Source organism: Nicotiana sylvestris, chromosome 3 (assembly GCF_000393655.2).
Source record: "Nicotiana sylvestris chromosome 3, ASM39365v2, whole genome shotgun sequence".
Taxonomy (NCBI): Eukaryota; Viridiplantae; Streptophyta; class Magnoliopsida; order Solanales; family Solanaceae; genus Nicotiana; species Nicotiana sylvestris.
This window is the reverse complement of record NC_091059.1, coordinates 118,710,091-118,733,532: the sequence shown is the minus strand read 5'-3', so window position 1 is coordinate 118,733,532 and position 23,442 is coordinate 118,710,091. Positions and strand designations below refer to the sequence as shown.

General features: G+C 39.9%; 1 protein-coding gene across 1 annotated transcript; it reads left to right on the top strand.

Moving 5' to 3' along the window:
* Nucleotides 1-21,053: 21,053 nt before the first annotated feature.
* LOC138887925 (uncharacterized) lies at nucleotides 21,054-21,392 on the top strand. The gene has a single exon (XM_070169717.1). The coding sequence runs from the start codon at nucleotides 21,054-21,056 to the stop codon at nucleotides 21,390-21,392; it is 339 nt and encodes a 112-aa protein (XP_070025818.1).
* The last annotated feature ends 2,050 nt before the right edge of the window (nucleotides 21,393-23,442 follow it).

Genomic DNA, 23,442 nt, shown 5'->3' with positions numbered 1-23,442 from the left:
AGACACACCACTTCAAAAGGTCCACTTCATTTTGATTTAAGCTTTCCCGAAAACAGACGTAACCGAGAGTTGAACAAGAGAACCAAATCACCAACTTTGAACTCCTTGCTACGAGCATATTTATCAAGGTACTTCATCTTGTCCTTGTACAAGGACGAACTGGAGTAGGCATGGAATCGGAATTCATCAAGTTCATTAAGCTACTCTACACGAAGATTAGTTGTAACATCCCATTTAAGATTTAGCTTCCTCAAAGCGCACATGGCCTTGTGCTCTAACTCGACCAGTAGATGGAAAGCTTTCCCAAACACCAACCGATACGGAGACATACCAATCGGAGTCTTGTAAGCAGTCCTATAAGCCCATAGAGTGTCATCCAACTTCTTTGACCAATCAGACCTATTTGCATTGACCGTCTTTGACAATATGCTTTTGATTTCCCTGTTGGAAACTTCAACCTGACCACTTGCTTGAGGATGATAGGGAGTAGAAACTTTGTGATTGACACAATACTTTAAAAGCAAAGTGTCAAAAGCTCAATTGCAAAAATGAGACCCCCATCACTTATGGTTGCACGAGGAGTACCAAACCTTGTAAAGATGCTCTTCTTGAGAAATGCAACAACACTCCGGGCCTCATTGTTGGGTAAAGCCATGGCTTTGACCCACTTTGAAACATAGTCCACCACCACAAGAATGTATGTGTTCCCATACGAGATAACAAACGGGCCTATGAAGTCAATGCCCCATTTATCAAAAATCTCAACCTCAAGGATGGTATTGAGAGGCATCTCATCTTTCTTCGAAATTCCACCCGCTCCTCATCACAAATTCACTTGCATCGTTGTACAAAGTTGGCCAATAAAACCCACAACTAAGAACTTTAGAGGTCGTCCTCGCCCCGCCATGATGGCCACCATAGAGAGAGGAATGACAAGCCTCCAAGATACTCAATTGCTCTTCCTCCGGGACAAACCTTCGGATCACACCATCCGTGCAAATCTTGAACAAGTATGGCTCATCCCAATAGAAATCCAAACTATCCCGCTTGAGCTTCTTCCTTTGGTTAGAAGAGAGCTCATACAAGATTATACCAGTCACAAAGAAATTAACAACATCGGCAAACCATGGCATATCATTCATCGACACCGAAAGGAGTTGTTCGTCAGGAAATGAATCATTGATCTTTAGGCCGTCACGAGGCCTCCCCTCCTCCTCCAAGCGGGACAAGTGGTCCGCCACTTGGTTCTCACCACCCTTCCGGTCCACAATCTCCAAATCAAATTCTTGAAGTAACAAGACCCATCGCATCAGTCTAGCTTTGGAATCCTTCTTCGCCATCAAGTACCGGAGTGCGACATGGTCGGTATGAATAATAACCTTAGCACCCATAAGATACGACCGAAATTTTTCCATTGAGAACACAATAGCCAAAAGTGCTTTCTCGGTCACCGTGTAGTTCCCTTGAGCATCATTCATTATCTTGCTCGCATAGTACACCAGATGAAATATTTTGTTTACTCTTTGACCCAAAACCTCCCCAACTATAACATCGTTCGCATCACATATGAGCTCAAAGGGCAAGCTCCAATTAGATGCGGTAATGATATGAGTGGTGGTCAATTTATGCTTGAGAAATTCAAAGGATTGCATACATTTTTCATCAAACACGAACTTAGCATCTTTTTCCAACAACTTGCACAAGAGATTCACTACCTTCGAAAAGTCTTTGATAAATCTCCGGTAGAACCCCACATGCCCAAGAAAACTTCGGACTCCCTTGACAGATGTATATGGAGGGAGCCTTGAAATCACATCAATTTTTGCTTTGTCTACCTCAATACCATAATTTGAAATTTTATGCCCAAGAACTATGCACTCTTCCACCATAAAGTGGCATTTCTCCCAATTGAGAACAAGATTTGTTTCTTCAAAACGGGCCATGACCCTATTAAGATTTTTCAAGCACTCATAAAATGAATCCCCCACAACACTAAAGTCGTCCATGAATACCTCCAAAATGTCTTCCACCATATCGGTGAAAATGGCCATCATACACCGCTGAAATGTAGCCGGTGCATTACACAACCCAAAATGCATCCTAGAAAAAGCAAAGGTGTCATATGGACAAGTGAATGTGGTCTTCTCCTAATCTTCCGAAGCAATCAAGATTTGGTTGTACCCAGAATACCCATCCAAGAAACATAGAAGGCACGCCCAACAAGTCAATCTAACATCTGATCAAGAAAAGGTAAAGGAAAGTGATCCTGCGGGTCATTTTATTCAACTTGCGGTAGCCCATACATACCCTCCAACCGGTGACGGTTCTTGTAGGAATCAACTCATTTTGTGAATTTGTAACCACGTTCATGCCACCCTTCTTTGGTATACATTGCAACGGTGAAGTCCAAGAGCTATCAGAGATGGGGTACACAACCCCGGCATCCAACCACTTGAAATCCACCACAATCATTATCAAATTGCTCCGAATTCCCTTGGTTCTGTTGCCCTCTTTGTCTTCTTTTGTTGACAAGCATGTTAACACCCGGCGCGGATTTTGAACTTGTTGCAACTGTGCCTTTGCTAGTTGGTTCATTGTAGTTGTCAACTCAGCTATAGCCTGCCCATGATCATGTAATTCCTTGTGCAAATGGATAACCGTGGGGTCACCCTAGGGCACATTGGCTCTACTTTGCCAAGCAAAAGAAGTGTCAGTCATCTCGTCAAGAATGTCACAAGCATCATCATACGACAACTTCATGAAGTTGACCCTAGTAAGTTGGTTCACTATGCATTGGTTTGTTGTATTAATGCCCCGGTACAAGGTTTGTTGGATCATCGCCTCAGTCATATCATTGTTGGGGAATTCCTTCACCATTATTCTATAAAGCTCCCAAATCTCATGCAAAGGTTCTGTGGGCTCTTGCTTGAACGCCAAGATCTCATCTATCAGTGCAACCATATGCCCCGGTGAGAAACATTTTGCAATGAACTTGTCCGCCAACTCATCCCAAGTAGTGATGAAATGGTTGGGAAGTCGCTCGAGCCAATCCAATACCTTCCCTCTAAGTGAGAATGGGAAGAGTCTCAACCTAAGAGCATCCTCGGACACATTAGTTTGCTTGCTCCCCCAACATGTATTCACGAACCCCTTGAGATATTTGTAAGCATTTTGATTTGTAGCGCCCGTGAAATACCCACGTTGCTCTAGTAAGGTCAACATCACATTGGTTTTTTGAAAATTGTCCCCGGATTCGGGGTGGGACAATAGCACTTGCATAGCCTTGGTTCGGAAGTACTCTAGGAACCACTCTTGGAGATGGCGGAAGAGGGTCTAGGATATTGTCATTAACATTAGCATTAGTCTGGCGGCCTCTACGTTGTCCTTGAGGTACAAGAGGCACGTCATCATCTCCGACATCATCTACCTCCTCCCCCGCAATCACATTTCCAAGAGGGTCACTGGCGTTGTTCGCTGCCATTTGGTACCTGAGTTGTGACACAAACAAATTAGTAACAAAGAATGAAAGAAGAACAACATACAACACTATTTAAATAGATAGCCAAAACCGTTAGCTCCCCGACAACGGCACCAAAAAGTGATCGAAGCCTACCCTGCACTACTATTGAGTAGCGAGAGAGGGTCGAAGCAGCTTTTACCTAATTTAGAGTCGAGATCGATTTCCACAGAGAGCTAGAAGTTGGAGTCGGGTATCTATCTAGTTTGGAGTCGTGTATGTGTTCCAAATTATACTTCTAAACATTTTTGGGTTTTTGTCTTACTTCTACTTTTATCAAACTACAATGGTAAATTAAACTAGAATAAGCTAAGAGTAAAATGTTGCGGGTTGTTCAAATGGTTTAAAAGGCACTAGGGTAGTGACTTTCGCCTAGGTGGTCAATTGACGGATACTTGAGTCTAAGGCTTGATTGACATATTTGGGGAGTATGATATAATCGTTGCACGATTTTACCCACTCTACACCTCTCGGTGGTTCAAGTGAATTTGCCCGAATTAACTTTCTCAAGACCAATTGGGTATGCAAATTTGCACAAGCAATCAAGGTTCAAGTCGGATATTACTCTCTCGATGTTTAACCCTTTAATTGGGGATATCAATCTCTTGAATACGCCCCAATTCCTTGTTGGACCAATTTTATAGACTCAAGCTCTCTTTCTCAAGAAGAGTTCAAGTCAACTAAACACAAACTAGTGTTTGCAACCACTAATTCAGCAACTAAACATGAAATTAGCCCAAATATCAAACACTCATATTCAATCTAGCCCTAAAACACAAGACCCATCAATTACCCATACTAGGATTGAGCCACAGCCCCAGATTATGCGTTTAGCTACTCATAATTAAAGAAGAAAAACAAGAAATAGATGAAGAACAACTCATATTAATTAATTACTAAGATAAACAAGAAGATGCAATGTTGAAATGTAGATAAAATTGTCCAAAATAGCTAAAATATTCGAACCCACGAGCGCAGCTCTTAGCTAAAACTATCTGATCACCTAAAAATGGGAAAAGAAGCTATTTATACTAAGCTGCAAAATCTTGACAAAAATACCCCTACGAGGCTAGTGCGGACCGCACAAAATCATGTGCGGCCGCACTAAGGCTCTTGACATAAAAATCCATCTCTCTGAACTCAGGCAATGCGGACCTCATAGAATAAAGTGCGACCGCGAAGGCTTCTAGTGCAGTCCACATGAAATGGAGCACGAACCACATTATCTTGAAACTCGAAACTGGCAACTCTCTGATCCTTCTTACTGCGGACCGCACTAAATCGAGTGCGGCCGCATTGATCCCAGTGCGTACCGCACAAAACCTGCTGCAGCCGCATTGCTTTTTTTGCCTGAATATCATACTCTTTGAACCTCACTTGTGCGGACCGCATAGAATGGTGTACGGCTGCACTGGCCTTGTTTTGTCTAAGTTTTGTCTTGTCTTGATACTTGTGCAAGTTTCAATCCTTTTGAGCTGATCTTTGACATCTTGTCACCTTGTTGATCAAACCTGCAATCAAGCACAACTTGTGAGCTTTGGGACTATTTTGTACACATTTCTAATCAAAACTTAAGCAAGAAGGAGTATAAAATGTATCAAAATCCCTAGTTATCAGAACGCGGAGCCTTCCTCGCTAACGCGAAGTCTAAATTCTCATCCTCACCAACTAACCCTTCGCGAACGCGAGGGCCTACTCGCGAACGCGAAGGTCATTTCTCTGCAACACTGAACATCATTTTTCTGCATTTTCCAAAACATGAAATGGTCCGATTGACCACCCGAAGCTCACCCGAGTCCCCCGAGACCTCAACCAAACATGCTAACATATCCCATAACATCACTCGAACTTGTTCCAACCTTTGGAATGCTCAAAACAACATCAAAACACCAAATTCGCATCGGATTCAAGCCTAAGAATTTCAAAATCTTCTAAATTACTCTTTTGATTAAAAACCCAACCAAACCACGTCCGAATGGAAAGTTTGCACACACATCCCAAATGACACAACGAAACTACTACAACTCCGGGAATTCCATTCCGACCCCTATATCAAAATCTCATCTAACAACAGGAAAACACTAAAATTTAATTTCACCAATTAAAGCCTAAATCTACTCCGGACCTCCAAAACTCATTTCGATCACTCTCCTAAGTCCCAAATCACCTCCCGGAGCTATACGAACCATCAAAAGTCACATCCGATCTCTCTAACACATAAGTCAACATTCGGTTGACCTTTCCAACTTAAGCTTCCTCAAAAGAGACTAAGTGTCTCAAACCTTCTCAAAACCCTTCCGAACCCGAGCCAACCGACCCAATCAGATATAAAACCGATAGACAAAGCAATAAGAATCAGAAATAGGGGAATTAGAGCGGTAAATAATGAGACGACTTGCCAGGTCGTCACATCCTCTATGAAAAACTTCTTGTATTATTTTCCTGATAATACTCTTGTGATCTATTTGTTTATCTTGAAAAATCATGTGATTCCTCTCAATCCATATGTGTTATAAAAAGTAGCCAAGGTCATCCTATAAATTTCAGCACTTGAACTTCTCCCTTTGGCATGGTTCTCTGCCCAATTTAGTTTATCTGGCCAAGACATAACAGTTCTAGTAATCTTTTACCACTTAAGCAGTTAATTCCACTTCAGCTATCTCACACTTAAAAAAGAGGTAGTTATACTTTTAAATTGTGAAGTACACATTGGACACATTTGACTATCAGTAGTACCCATTGCATCAACTTGTCTTTTGTAGCCAGTTTTCCATGAGCTGCTAATCTTAGGATGAAAATCCACTTTGGAGCTCCAAAATTATTGCACACCAATTTCCTCCATTGTACTTTTGGAGAGTCATCTCTCATAAGCACATATATATTCATGCTTTGAAGGTCTTTTTTACTGCTCCCGACTTGCTGAACATAGCTTTGAATCTTCGTAATATTTTGCACCACCCAAGATGTTTGCTTAGGAAGAACTCCTCAAACTTGTCCCCTTTTGATGTAGTAATTGTGGATCTACTTCACCCAGAGTTCATTCTTTTTACAACGTATATTCTAGAGTAACTTGCTAATAACTGGTTTGTTTTGTTTTAAAATAGTTAATTAACAAATTAAAAAGTAGTAAAAATTATCAACCAATTTTGGAAAGAGTTGTAGACAAGATTAAGGGAGCTTAGGATTATGATATTTGCAATTGTCAGAATTATTCTCGCTATATTACCCATAGTTCACTGATTTATTATCTACTGATCAAGAGTACTCTACTTATCGCGATTCTCTCTCGAGCAATCATGATAATTTACTAGATGTATTCTTTCAAACTAGTTGGCAATTTCACACAATGTACTATGACCATACTAAAGCTTTGTTATCTCTAATCCCACTTTTAAATGTGTTGTATTGATCTCTCATATACCTAGGGAGTGACGTTATTTAACAACTACCTAAACATGTATGTTTTTTATTGGGAAACACATAATAAATAGGCACAACTAGTTGACGACCATCCAATCAACTGAAATAAACACGTAGTTGAATAAGTTTAGAAATTCAAAGGTTCAATTATATCCGTTGAAGAAAACAATTACTTTACATTTTTCAAGTGCCTTGTCCATATAAATTGATAATTTATGTGCCTTTTTGTTTAATGATTTAGCAAACTTCATATGAAAACCAGATATGGAACCTGATATAACTAGCTTCTCCGCACTCAGAACAACAAGTCAAATGTCTAGCACAAGTTCCAATAAAATTAGTTAAGGGAACAACAGAGGGAACAAATAGATACCAGTTCCTCCGAACATGGTACAAGTCAACTCTTACAATTGTAAAAGTTGTTGCACTGCACGCGCAACAGTGCAGCAACACTGTTGAAGCATGTTGTGTACCGAACACTCTCTTGCATCAATTTTGATGATCTCACTTATATATTACCAACATGAGGAAATGGATTACACACATTTTCAAAACCCTAAAATATATTTACTCTCAAGTGTGCAGCCGCCTTCGAACTCTCTCTAAGGCATTGAAGAACAAAACAGCAACATAACAAAGGACCAGATCCTAGCATTGAATACATTGTATGTCCTTAGTGTTGTTTTGTATTTTCTTATGTTATTCACTTGTAACTCCTACTCAAATTATTTAGAAGCATCTCGTAGGATACTTTTGTAAACCATAAACATTGTGTTTGTGTTGACTAGAGTTTGCAATATAGTTATTATAAATAGGTGAGGGATTAAGAGTTTAATTCTTTGGTTACAATATGTTGTAATCAAAAGTTGCTTAGTTAGTGAAGTTGAAATCCTATGAGTGTAGATCGTGATTTTTTATCCCGTGAACTAGGAGTTTTTCATATAAATATTATTGTGTTATTTAATTATTGTTGTGTTTTCTATTGGAATTGATCGATAACCAGGTTCTCTATACAGTTAGGTGAACTCTAAGTTTACATCAATTGATATCAGAGCAGGTTCTTTCTATAAGGCTAACACCTAGAAAATATCTACATGGATGCTCCACCAAATTTTGAAGAAGGTCAATCAACCTACAGACCACCAAGATTCAATGGACAATACTATGGCTGGTGGAAGAAAAGAATGCTAATTTTATCATGGCTGAAGATTAGGAAGTTTGGGATGTCATTTGTGATGGACCTTTCATCCCTAAGAAGACCATTGACGAGACAGCAGTCACAATCCCAAAAAACAAGAAAGGAGTAGAATGATGTTGATCATAAAGCCATCGAGAAAAACTTCTGCGCAAAGAAGATCCTCATATATGGTATTGGACCAGGCGAGTACATCTGAATCTCAGATCATCAATATGCCAAGGAAATCTGGGAGGCTCTCCAAACTGCACATGAAGGTACCACTCAAGTAAAGGAATCAAAAATCGACATGCTCACTACTGGCTATGAGTTCTTCAAGATGAAACATGATGAGTTCATTCAGGATATGCATACTCGCTTTACTTCCATCATCAATGAGCTTCATTCTCTAGGAGAGATTATCCTAAGAAAAAGTTGGTCAGAAAATACTCAGTGTGTTACCTGGTTCTTGGGAAAGCAAAGTCAATGTTATCACGTAAGCAGAAGATCTACAAAAGCTGACGATGGATGAACTCATTGGAAATCGGAAGACCTACGAAATGAAGAATGAGAAAGATCATGAAAGAAGAGAACCCAAAAAGGAGAAAAACCTGGCTCTCAAGGAAGACAACAACGTCTTAAGTGGTGATGATGCTGACATGGCCTATATTACAAGGAGATTTCAGAAAATGGTTCGTAGAAATGGAGAAAGTTAGCTTTAGTAGAAACACAAAAGGCTATGATTGTTGTCACAAATGCGGGAAGCCAGGACATTTCATCAAAGATTTCCCTCTCCACAAGCAGGACCACTACAAGCACAACACAGACAAGATGGCTAAGAGGAACCCAGTCCCTGACAGGAAATTCAAGAGAAGAGATGGCGCTGATAATATTATGAAACAAGCTCTTGCTGCAAGGGGAGATTCCTCTGGTGAATCTGAGGGTGATGATGAACAAGGCGACACATCTATGATAGCGGTTGAAAGCGAAGCAGTAGAATTTGATTCCATATTTGCCCTGATGGCAAAATCTGCTAAGGATAAAGATGATGATGACGATGAGGTAAACTTTCTAACGTTCAAAGAAATTTGAAGTCTTATTCTCAAAAGACGATCTTTAGCTAATGTCTTAATTGATGCTTACCATAATCTCATTAATGATAAAAATACTTTAACTCGGGAAATAAGAAATATAGAACATGAGAGAGATGATTTACTGGTCGTAGTTGTTGATTTGAAAGAAACAATATAGGAATAAAAGAAAAAAAGAGATGTTCTAACTGAAAAAAATTAGAGAGATGAATTGCTGGTAGTGGTTGTGGATCTGAAGGAGATAGTAGATGAGTTAAAAAAGGATAATAATTCTGTAAAAACTTCAATGGAAAATTGCATGAACTCCTCAAAAGGAAAGGAAGTGGCGAGTGAGGCACACCTTAAGCTTGAAAATGAACTCAAAAAAGCAAAATTGAGTCATTCCGTTGAACTTGAAAGAACTAGACAACTTCAGAAAGATTTAAATAGGGTTAAAAAATGACTTACATAAATCTCTGAAGTGAACCTGGTCCTCTGACACAATCACTTCCATGTATAAAGGTAATGGGGGGAACATGCAGGGAATCAGGTTCCAAAAAGAAAGACTCCCTACAACCCACATAACAAGTATGTTATTGTGCCTGATAACTAGCTTTGCACTCATTGTGGTAATACTGGCCATTTCAAAGATTCTGGAAAAGCAAGGTTCAGTCCCAACGAAAAAGCAAAGTTTTTGTTGAAAAAGTATCTACAACTAAGGAACATGTTTCTCTCAAAAAGAAATGTGTGATGCTTTCTTGGACAATAAGAAGTTTAATTCTCCCCTTTCCTCATTACAAAGGACCCAAACTTATTTGGGTACCTAAAGTCTAAACTCTGGTTTACTTGTGCAGCAGTAGTGAAAGAAAGCAACCAAAGATGGTACATTGATAGCGTCTACTCTAAACACGTGACTGGAAGTATTGATGATTTTCCTTCACTCAAAGCCTTGGAAGGTGGGAGTGTGTCCTTTGGAAATGGCAGGATATATACTCTGGTAGTTGGAAAATTTGTGAAGAGATTCACTCATTCAATTAAAAAAGTGTATTATGTGAATGTCTTAAAATACAGCCTGCTGAATGTCTCTTAAATCTACAACAAAGGAAACAAAGTGGAGTTCTTATCAAAGCCTTGCACTATCCCAATCTTGTAACTGGTTTAGCATTTCTAGTGGCAAAAAGATTTAAAAACATCTATATTGTAGAGTTTGAGTCTCTAAATAGTGGGGATATTACATGTTTGAGTGATGTTGATGATAATGCTGAACTTTGGCACAGAAGATTGGTACATGCAAGCTTAACTCTGTTGAACAAGCTAATCAAGAAGGACCTGGTTCATGGGTAATTGTAATGACACAGCCGATAGTTTTGAGTGTTGCAGCCTCGTTCCCCCATTTACTAATTATTCTATTCTCAATTCATGTTATGTGACTTGTTGGGGTAGTTGTTTGGTTTCGGAGAGTTTTCAGAATGAATTGGGACACTTAGTCCTAAGGTTGGAAGCCTAAGTTGAAAAAGTTGACCGGATGTTGATTTATGTGTAAACAACTATGAAATGGAGTTTGGGCAGTTCTGATAGCTCAGTATGGTTATTTTGGAATTTGGAGTATGTCCGGTTATTGATTTGGAGGTCCGTAGATGATTTTGGCTAGAATTAGTAAAATTTGGAAAATAGAAGTTTGGAGAATTGAGAAGTTTGATCGAAAGTTGACGTTGTGGTTTACCGGGCTCGGATTTTGGTGCCGAGAGGTTGGAGTAGGTCCTTTGTGTCATTTACTACTTGTGTGCAAATTTTGAGGTCAACCTGAGTTGATTTGATAAGTTTCTACATCGACTGTAGAAGTTGGAAATTTTGTTAGTTTCATTAGGCTTGAATTGGGGTGCGATTTTTGTTATTGATGTTGTTTGATGTGATTTGAGGCCTCGACTAAGTTTGTATCGTGTTTTTGGAATTGTTGGTATGTTTGATTGAGGTCCGGACGGCCTCAGATGGATAATGGGTTGGAATTGGGACATAGAAGATCGCTGATGTTGCAGGTCTGGTTTCCTTATACGCAATCACGTGGGAAGGTTCATGACCGCAAAGGATTATTTGGGTGGATGGGATTTTATTCTATGTGATCGTGAGATGAGGTCTGCGATCATGGAGCTTTGTCAGCTGATGAATCGCGAATGCGTGAAGGGAGTCACGTTTGCAAAGAAGAATGGAGGAGACTAGGGTTCACAGAAGTTGTTCTTCACGCGATCGCATAGGTCTGGGAGCCTATGAGTCGTGTTCGTGTGGGATTATCTGCGTTCACGAATGTCATTTTTAAGGGTAGCTTTGTCTTGTTCTTCGCGATCATGAGGGACATTTCGTGATCACAAGGAGGAATTACTGGGAAGTAGTGTTAAATGCCAAAATCAAAGGTTTGAAATCATTTTTCATATTCTGAGCTAGAGACCTCTGATATGGGCGATTCTTGAAAGGATTTTCAAAGAGTTGATTGGTGTAAGTGAATTTGATGTGGTTAAATTACATGAATCTATCATAGTTTTTATCACTTAGTGTTTTGTGTAAAAACAATTGGGAAAAATTGTAGAAACTTCATAGGCTTTAATTTGAGGATTTGAATGTCGAGTTATTATTGGATTTGAGTAATTTTGATATGGTTGGACTCGTGGTTGAATGGGTGTTCGGAGTTTTTTAATTTTGTTGGATTTCAAGACGTGGGCCTAGGTTAACATTTGAGTTGACTTTTTGACTTTTGCTTAAGAGCTCAGCTTTATCATATGGAATTGATTCCTATAGCTTGTAACAGTTGTATCGAGTTGTTTGTGGCTAGATACGAGTCGTTCGGAGGCTGATTCGCAAGGATCGGGCTTGCTAGCAGAGTGATTTGATTTTCTTTAGGTAAGTATCTTATTTAAACTCGGTTGAAGCACTAATTTCCTGAATTATTGTGATATCTATGTGCTATTGGGTGCGCACATGCGGGGGGATGAACCCATATGCAGGCACCGGGGTCATTTATTCATGTTCGGGTTATACTCAGGCTCTAATTAGCCTAGAATTGACTATTAAGCTTTAAGCTATGATATTTCTCATATTTGTAATAGTTTGTGTGATCTATTATGCTGAGGCTACATAGAGGTTTAAAACCTGAACAAACTTGATAAATGCTTCTTAGTGATGAAATTTCTGATTTGATCTATAATAGCACACATTGCACATGCCTACACGTTAGCATGCCATTTATACCAGTCCAGAAGCACGAAAATTTTTATTCATTCATCACATATATGTATACTTGTTTAATTGCTCATGTATCATATGTTTGGATTGGGTCCTGTGACCATATCGGGCAGATTGTGTCATTGGCACGTGAGTTGTCCGTGCAGCACGTGAGTTGTTGATGTGGTTCCATACACTGATGTTATTGGCACGCGAGTTGTACTTGCAACACGTGAGTTGTCCGTGTGGGTTCTATTATTAGCACGTGAGTTGTCCGTGTAACCTGTGGATACAGATCTATTCCCTAAGGATCACACTCTCATGTTTCTCTCTTGATGGTGTACACACAGTTATTGAGAATACTAATCAGTGGTTTGGAACGGATATGGAAAGTTGAGAGAATCCGAGTAGTGTTGTGTGGATTTTGAATTTCCTTGATCATTTACCTAATTTAACTTCTTATCACCTCTACATGCCATGATATTGTCTGAGCAGAGTATTTGAGAAATAGTACACATGCCACATGAATGTTTTTCTCACATAACTTGACGAGTTAGTTTTCGATATTGTCTTGTGCTGGTTAAAAAAATGGAACTACACAGGTGATAGCTAGTATCATTAAATATTTATACTCCTCTTACCTTGCCGTGTTTATTTATGATACTTATTGAGTTGGTCGGACTTATACTACACTCTGCACTTCGTTTGCAGATACAGGGGCTTCCGGACACGGAGATTGCTAGTGTTGAAGCTTATTCAGTTCGGAGACTATCGAGGTAGCTGACTTGGAGCCCCTAGACCTTGACTCTCCTCCTTTTTATTTATTTTCATTTATACTATTAGAAAGTGTTTCCGCAGTCATACCATGTTATTGTATAGATGCTCATGTACTCAGTGAGGCCCAGATTTTGGGAAAATTCTGTATTGAGTTGCGGTGGTTTTCTACCAGTTATTATGAGATTTTATTTACTTAAGCCTATTTCAGTATGCTTATATTAAAGATGCATGTTATTTTGTGATTTGTCGGCTTGCCTAGTATCGCGATTGGTGTTATCACGACACATGGGATTTCTGGTAGTGATAAGGGCCGAGAAAACTCTAAATCTCAGTAGCTGAAGACAGTCTAGGCCAACTCTGGACTGCCTCTATCTTTTTTGAATCCACTTAAATCCCCTTACTGGAAACCACGTGCCCCAACAGAGCCACCGAACTAAGCTAAAACTCACACTTGGAGAACTTGGCATAAAGCTTCTCCTCCCTCAACCTTTATAGTACAATCCTCAAATGTTGGGCATACTCCTCCTAGTTACGTGAGTACATAAGGATATCATAAATGAATACTATGACAAATGAATCAATATATGGCTAAAATATATTGTTCATCAGATGCATGAATGTTGTTGGGCGTTGGTCAACCCAAAAGACATCACAAGGAACTCATAGTAACCATAGCGGGTCCTGAATGTCGTCTTTAGAATATCTGAGTCCCAAATCTTCAACTGGTGATATCCAGACCTCAAATAAATCTTAGAGAACACTCTCACTCACTGAAGCTGGTCAAATAAATCATCAATGTGCTGAAAAGGATACTTGTTCTTAATTGTAACTTTGCTCAACTGCCTATAATCGATGCACATCCGCATAGTACTATCCTTCTTCTTCTTCACAAATAGAACCGGTGCTCCCCAAGAAGACACACTAGGCCTAATGAACCCCTTATGAAGAAGCTCCTAAAGCTGATCTTTCAATTCCTTCAACTTTTCTGGTGCCTTACAATACGGAGGAATAGAAATGGGCTTAGTACCCGTCACTAAGTTAATACCAAAATTAATATCCTTGTCGACTGGAATGCTCGGTAGGTTTGCAGAAAACACATACAAAAAGTCTCGCACTACTGGAACAGAATCAATAGCAGGAGTATCAGCACCAACATCCCTCACGAAAGCTAAATATGACAAACAATCCTTTCAAACCATTCGTTGACCCTTAAGATAAGAAATCACCCTCCTGGGAACATAATCTAGAGAACCTCTCTGCTGGATACTTGGCAACCTCGGCATCGCCAATGTCAAGGTCTTAGCATGACAATCCAGAATAGTATGACATGGATACTAGAGTTGATCTATTATTACGTGCTACTTGCACATTCTGGTGATTATGGTCATTTTTAATCTTATCTAATCTTGTATGACCGCACATTCATCTTAGCATCTGCATCTATGCAACGCTCATCTTACGAATATGTCGTACTTTAGCAGGAAGCATCCCAACATTCACTACCATATAACATTGCCAGTCTTATAGCTGTTCTATAAAACTTATCTTTCATTTGGTAGGCATCCTTCTGTCACATAACACCCTGGTAGCACTTTTCCACTTTAAACATTTGGTTCTAATCCTTTGGGTAATATCTTCATCTATCATTCCATTGTCTTGAAAGGATGAACCTTGATATTTTAATTGTCAGCAGGTGAAGTACGAGCATCAAAATCAAGCAGATTGCTTCAGAGTCTTGAGATTCTGGAGTGAAAATAGGAGCGTATCACCATGAAATTTATAGTTGGGCTCCCATAGACTTCGAGAAAGTTTGATACCATTTAGGTAATTTTGGATCAGTTCACCAAGATCGTACATTTCATTCCAATTGGGACTACCTATTCTTCAGAGCGGTTGGCTGACATCTATATCTGTGAGATTGTTCGCATTCATAGTGTGTCGGTGTCCATCATTTTGGATCGAGGTACGCAGTTTACATCTCAATTTTGGATAGCAGCACAACGAGAGTTAGGCACACGGGTTGAGATGAGTACAACATTCCACCCTCAGATGGACGGTCAATTCGACGTATTATTCAGATACTAGAGGATATGCTACGCGCAGGTGTCATAGATTTCAGGGGTACTTGGGATAAGTTTCTGCCGCTTGCAGAGTTTTCCTTTAACAACGGCTACCAATCAAGCATTCAGATGGCTCTGTGTGAGGCTTTGTATGGGAGACGGTGTCGGTCTTCGATGGGTTGATTCGAGCCGGGTGAGGCTAGACTATTGGGTAGTGACTTGGTTCAGGATGATCTGGATAAGGTTAAGTTGATTTTGGATGGCCTTCGCATGGTACATTATAGACAGAAGAGCTACGCCGCTCGGAAGGTTCATGATGTTTCTTACATGGTGGGGGATAAGATACTACTTAGAGTTTCACCCATGAAGGGTGTTATGAGATTCGGAAAGAAGGGAAAGTTGATCCCTTGGTTTATTGGGCCTTTTGAGGTGCTTGAGAAGATTGGAGAGGTGACTTACAAGCTTGCATTGCCTTCTAGTATGTCGAGTGTTCACCCAGTGTTTCATGTTTCCATGCTCCAAAAGTATGTCAGCGATCAGTCTAATGTTTTGGACTTTAGCACGGTTCAGTTGTATTATACCGATGGCCATGGATCGGCAGGTTCACAAGTTGAGGTCAACGAACATAGCTTCAGTGAAGGTGTAGTGGAGAGGTCAGCAAGTCGGCGAGGTTACTTGGGAGACTGAGTGAGAGATGCAAAGCAAATATCCACGCCTATTTAAGACTCAAGGTATGGTTCTGGCTCCGTTAAAGGATGAACATTTGTATAAGAGGGGGAGAATATAATGACTCGACTAGTTGTTTTGAGTGTTATAGCCATGTTCCCTTATTTACTACTTATTCTATGCTCACTTCTTGCTATCTGATTTATCGAGGTAGTTTGTTTGGTTTTGGGGAGGTTTCAGAATGAATTGGGACACTTAGTCCCAAGGTTGGAAGCCTAAGTTGAAAGAGTTGACTGGATATTGACTTATATGTAAATGACTCCGGAATGGAGTTTTGGTGGTTCTGATATCTCTGTATAATGATTTTGGACTTAGGAGTATGTTTGGTTATTGATTTGGAGGTCCTTAGATGATTTTGGCTCGAATTGGTTAAAGTTGGAAAATGAAGTTTGGAGAGTTTAGAAGTTTGACCGAGAGTTGACTTTGTGGTTACCATGCTCGGATTTTGGTGCCGAGAGGTTGGAATAGGTCCTTTGTATAATTTATTACTTATGCGCAAAATTTGAGGTCAATCGGAGTTGATTTGGTAGGTTTTTGCATCGACTGTAGAAGTTGGAAACTTATTAGTTTCATTAGGCTTGAATTGGGGTTTGATTTGTTGTTTTGATGTTATCTGATATGATTTGAGGCCTCGACTAAGTTTTATCGTGTGTTAGGACTTGTTGGTATGTTTGGTTGAGGTCCTAGGGGCCACAGATGGATTTCAGATGGCTAACGGGTTGGAATTTGGACTTAGAAGATTGATGATGTTGCAGGTCTGGTTTCCTTATATGTAAACACGTGGGAAGGTTCTCGATCGCAAAGGCTTATTTGGGCAGCTGGGATTTTATTCTTTGTGATCGCGAGATGAGGTCTGAGATCATGGAGCTTTGTCAGCTGATGAATCGCAAACACGTGAAGGGAGTCACGTTCGTGAAGAAGAATGGAGGAGACTAGGGTTCACGCGAAGTTGTTCTTCACGCGATCGCGTAGGTCTGGGAGCATGTGAGTCGCGTTCTTATGGGATTACTTGCGTTCGTGAAGGTCATTTTGAAGGGCAGTGTTTTATTGTTCTTCGCGATCGTGAGGGACTTTCCGCGATCGCGAGGAGGAATCACTGGGCACTAGTGTTAAATACCAAAATCATGGTTTTGAACTCATTTTTCATATTCTAAGCTAGAGACCTCGGATTTGGGTGATTCTTGACGGTATTTTAAAGAAGTTGATTGGGGTAACTGACTTTAACTCGGATGTGGTTAAATTACATGAATCTATCATAGTTTTTATCACTTAATTAGTGTTTTGGTTAGAAAAAATTGGAAAAAATTGTAAACACTTCATAGGCTTTAATTTGAGGATTTAAATGTCGAGTTATGATTGGATTTGAGTAATTTTGATATGATTGGACTCGTGGTTGAATGGGTGTCCGGAGATTTTTAATTTTGACAGATTTCGAGATGTGGTCCGGGGTTGACTTTTTGACTTTTGCTTAAAAGCTTAGCTTTATCATATGGAATTGATTCCTATAGCTTGTGTTGATTGTATTGAGTTGTTTGTGGCTAGATTCAAGTCGTTCGGAGGCCGATTCACAAGGGTCGGGCTTGCTAGCGGAGTCATTTGATTTGCTTTAGGTAAGTATCTTATTTAAATTCGGTTGAAGCACTAGTTGCATGAATTGTTGTGATATCTATGTGCTATTAGGTGCGCACATGCGTGGGTATGAACCCATGTGCGGGCACCGAGTCATTTATTCATGTTCGGGTTGTGCTCGGGCTCTTATAAGCCTAAAATTCACTTTTAAGCTTTAAGCTATGATATTTCTCATATTTGTAATAGTTTGTGTGATATATTTGAGCCATATTGAGGCTACATAGAGGTTTAAAACCCGAACAAACTTGATAAATGCTTCTCAGTGATGAAATTTCTTATGTGATCTATAATAGCACACATTGCACATGCCTACACATTAGCTTTCCATTTAAACCAATCCAGAAGCATGGGAATTTTTATTCATTCATCACATATATGTATACTTGTTTAATTGCTCATGTATCATATGTTTAGATTGGGGCCTGTGACCATACCGAGCAGATTGGGTCATTGGCACATGAGTTGTCTGTGTGGATCCATACATTGATGTTATTGGCACGCGAGTTGTACGTGCAACACATGAGTTATCCATACGGGTTCTATTATTAGCACGTGAGTTGTCCGTTCAGCACGTGAGTTGTCCGTGTAATGTGTGGTAACGGATCTATTCCCTAAGGGTCACCCTCTTATGGTTCTCTCTTGATGGTGTACACGCGGTTATTTAGAATACTGATCAGTGGTTTGGAATGGATATAGAAAGTTGACAGAATCCAACTAGTGTTGTGTGGATTTTGCATTTCCTTGATCATTTACCTAATTTAACTTCTTATCACCTCTACATGCCATGATATTGTCTAAGCAGAGTATTTAAGAAACAGTACACATGCACACACAAATGTTTTTCTCACAAAACTTGACGAGTTAGTTTTCGATATTATCCTGTGCCGGTTTAAAAGATGGAACTACACAGGTGATAGCTAGTATCATTAAATATATATACTCCTCTTACTTTGTCGTGTTTATTTATGATACTTATTTAGTTAGTTGGACTCATACTACACTCTGCACTTCGTGTGCAGATCCATATGCTTCTGGACACGGAGGTTGCTAGTGTTGAAGCTTATTCAGTTCGAAGACTATCGAGGTAGTTGCCTTGGCGCCCCTAGACCTAGACTCTCCTCCTTTTTATTTATTTTCATTTATACTATTAGAAAGTGTTTCCGCAGTCATACCATGTTATTGTATAGAAGCTCATGTACTCAGTGAGGCCCAGATTTTGGGAATATTTTGTATTGAGTTGTGGTATTTTTCTTCCAGTTATTATGAGATTTTATTTACTTAAGCCTATTTTAGTATGCTTAAATTAAATATGCACGTTATTTGTGAGTTGTCGGCTTTCCTAGTATCACGATAGGTGTCATCACGACGCATGGGATTTCTGGTCGTGATAAGTGCCGAGAAAACTCTGAATCTCAGCAGCCAAAGACAGTCTGGGCCAACTCTAGACCGCCTCTATCTTCTTTGAATCCACTTAAATCCCCTCACTGGACACCACGTGCCCCAACAAAGCCACCGAACTAAGCCAAAACTCACACTTGGAGAACTTGGAATAAAGCTTCTCCTCCCTCAACCTTTGTAGTAGAATCCTCAAATACTGGGCATACTCCTCCTGGTTAAGTGAGTATACCAGGATATCATCTATGAATACTACGACAAACGAATCAATATATTGCTAATATACATTGTTCATCAGATGCATGAATGTTGTTGGGTGTTGGTCAACCTAAAAGACATCACAAGGAACTCATAGTAATCATAGCGGGTCCTGAATGTCGTCTTTAGAATATTCGAGTCCCGAATCTTCAACTGGTGATGCCCAGACCTCAAATCAATCTTAGAGAAGACTCTCACTCACTGAAGCTGGTCAAATAAATCATTAATGTGCGAAAAAGGACACTTGTTCTTAATTGTAACTTTGTTCAACTGCCTATAATTGATGTACATCCACATAGTACCATCTTTCTTCTTTACAAACAGAACCGGTGCACCCAAGAAGACTCACTAGGCCTAATGAACCCATATGAAGAAGCTCCTGAAGCTGCTCTTTCAATTTCTTCAACTTTGCTAGTGCCTTACGATATAGAGGAATAGAAATGGGTTGAGTGCCCGCCACCAATTCAATACCAAAATTAATATCCTTGTTGGGTGGCATGCCTAGTAGGTCTGCAGGAAACACATCCGAAAAGTCATGCGTTACCGAAACAGAATCAATAGTAGGAGTATCAGCACCAACATCCCTCGCGAAAGCTAAATATGACAAACAATCCTTCCCAACCATTCGTTGACCCTTAAGATAAAAAATCACCCTCCTGGGAATATAATCTAGAGAACCTCTCTGCTTGATCCTTGGCAACCTCGGCATCATCAACGTCAAGATCTTAGCATGACAATCCAGAATAGCATGACATGGAGACTAGATTTGATCTATTATTACGTGTTACTTGCACATTCTGCGTGATTGTGGTCATTTTGAATCTTATCTAATCTTGTATGACCGCACATCCATATTAGCATCTGCATATGCAACATTCATCTTATGGATATGCCACACTTTAGCAGGAAGCATCCCAACATTAAGTACCATATAACATTGCCAGTCTTATAGTTGTTCTATATAACTTATCTTTCATTTGGTAGGCATCATTATCTGACATAGCACCCTGGTAGCACTTCTCCATTTCAACCATCCGGTTCAAATCCTATTGGAAACATCTTTATCTATCATTCCATTGTCTTGAAAGGATGAACCTTGATATTTAAATTGTTAGCAGGTGAAGTACGAGCATAAAAAATTAGGTGGATTGCTTTAGAGTCTTCAGATTCTAGAGTGGAAATAAGAGCGTATCATCATGAAATTTGCAGATGGGCTCCCAGAGACTTCGAGAACATTTGATGTCATTTGGGTAATTTTGGATTAGTTCACCAAGTCCGCACATTTCATTCTAATTGGGACTACCTATTCTTTGGAGTAGTTGGCTGAGGTCTATATTTGCGAGATTGTTTGCCTTCACAGTGTCCTGGTGTTCGTCATTTTGGATTGAGGCACGCATTTTACATCTCATATTTGGAGAGAAGTACAGCGAGATTTAGGAACACTGGTTGAATTTAGTACAACATTCCACCCTCAGATGGACGGTCAGTCCGAGCGCATTATTCAGATTTTGGAGGATATGCTACGCGCTTGTGTCATGGATTTCAGGAGTACTTAGGATCATTTTCTGCCTCTTGCAAAGTTTTCCTACAATAATGGCTACCAATCAAGCATTTAGATGGCTTAGTATAAGGCTTTGTATGGGAAACGGTGTCGGTCTCTAGTGGGTTGGTTCGAACCAGGTGAGGCTAGGCTATTTGGTAGTGACTTGATTTAGGATGCTTTGGATAAGGCTAAGTTGATTTTGGATCGGCTTCGCACGGTGCAGTCTAGACAGAAGATCTAAGATGATCGGAAGGTTCATGATATTGCTTACATGGTGGGGGAGAAGGTACTACTTAGAGTTTTACCCATGAAGGGTGTTATGAGATTCAGGAAGAAGGGAAAGTTGATCTCTCAGTATATTGGGCCTTTTGAGGTGCTTAATAAGATTGGAGAGGTTCCTTACAAGCTTGCATTGCCTCCTAGTATGTCGAGTGTTCACCTAGTGTTTCATGTTTCCATGCTCCAGAAATATGTCGGCGATCAGTCTAATGTTTTGGACTTTAGCACGGTTCAGTTGTATGATAATTTGGCTTATGATATGGAGTCGGTGGCCATGGATCGGCAGGTTCGCAAGTTGAGGTCAAAGAACATAACTTCAGTGAAGGTGTAGTAGAGAGGTCAGCCAACCGGGGAGGCTACTTGGGAGATCGAGCGAGAGATGCAAAACAGATATACATGCCTATTTGAGACTCCAGGTGTGATTCTAGATCCGTTCAAGGATGAACGTTTGTATAAGAGGGGGAGAATGTAAAGACCAGCCAGTCGTTTTGAGTGTTATAACCTTGTTCCTTCATTTACTACTTATTCTATTCTAAATTCTTGTTATGTAATTTGTCGAGGTAGTTGGTTTGGATTCAGAAAGGTTTCGGAATGAATTGGGACACTTAGTCCCAAGGTTGGAAGCCTAAGTTGAAAGAGTTGACTGGATATTGACTTATATGTAAACGATTCCGGAGTGGAGTTTTGGTGGTTCTATTATCTCTGTATGGTGATTTTGGACTTTGGAGTGTGTCTGGTTATTGATTTGGAGGTCCGTAGATGATTTTGGCTCGAATTAGCGAAAGTTGGAAAAACAGAAGTTTGGAGAATTGAGAAGTTTGACCGAGAGTTTCCTTTGTGGTTACCGGACTTGGATTTTGGTGCCAAGAGGTTGGAATAGGTCATTTGTGTCATTTAAGACTTATGTGCAAAATTTGAGGTCAACCGGAGTTGATTTGAAAGGTTTCTGCATAGACTGTAGAAGTCGGAAATTTATTAGTTTCATTACGCTTGAATTGAGATAAGATTCGTTCTTTTGATGTTATTTGATGTTATTTGATGTGATTTGAGACCTCGACTAAATTTTTATCATGTGTTAAGACTTGTTGGTATGTTTGGTTGAGGTCCCTGGGGCCTCGGGTGGATTTCAGATGGCTAACAGATTGGAATTTGGACTTAGAAGATTCCTGATGTTGCAGGTCTGGTTTCCTTTTGCATGGACACATGGGAAGGTTCGCGATCGTGAAGACTTATTTGGCCAGTTGTGATTTTGTTCTATGCGATCACGAGATGAGGTCTGCGATCACGGAGCTTTCGCAGTTGATTAATCGTGAACTCATGAAGGGAGTCACATTCACGAAGAAGAATGGAGGAGACTGGGGTTCACACGAAGTTGTTCTTTACGGTCGCATGAATATGTTTGCGGTCTCCTAGATCTGGGAGTCTTTGAGTCGCATTCACACGGGATTATCCCCGTTCGTGAAGGTCATTTTGAGGGGCAGCTTTGTCTTGTCCTCCGCGATCGCGAGGGACTTTCCGCGATCACAAGGTGGAATCACTAGGAAGCAGTGTTAAATACCAAAATCAAGGGTTTGAACTCATTTTTAATATTTTGAGCTAGAGACCTCGGATTTGGGCAATTCTTGAAGGGATTTTCAAGGAGTTTATTGGGTAAGTCAAATTTGGTTAGTATCATTTAATAAGTGTTTTGGATTGGAAAAATTGGGAAAAATTGTAGAAACTTCATAGTCTTTAATTTTAGGATTTGAAGGTCGAGTTGTGATCGGATTTGAGTAATTTTGGTATGGCTGGACTCGTGGTTGAATGGGTGTTCAGATTTTGTTAATTTTGTCGGATTTCAAGACTTGAGCTCGGGTTGACTTTTTGACTTTTACTTAAGAACTTAGCTTTATCATATGGAACTGATTCCTATAGCTTGTATTGTTTGTATCAAGTTGTTTGTGGCTAGATTCGAGTCGTTTGAAGGCTAATTCATATGGAAAAGGATGTTAGCAGTGTGATTTGATTTGCTTGAGGTAAGTATCATATTTAAACTCCGTTGAGGCACTAGTTGCCTAAATTGTTGTGATAGCAACGTGCTAATTTGTGCGCACATGCTTGGGGATGAATCCATGTGCAGGCACTAGGTTCATTTATTCATGTTCGGGCAGTGCTCGGGCTCTTATAAGCCTAGAATTGACTGTTAAGCTTTAAGCTATGATATTTCACATATTTGTAATAGTTTGTGTGATCTATTTGAGCAATGTTGAGGCTACATAGAGGTTTAAAACGTGAATGAACTTGATAAATGCTTCTTAGTGACTAAATTTTTAATTTGAGCTATGATAGAATATTTTGCACGTTCCTACACGTTAGTGTGTCATTACACTAGTCCAGGAGCA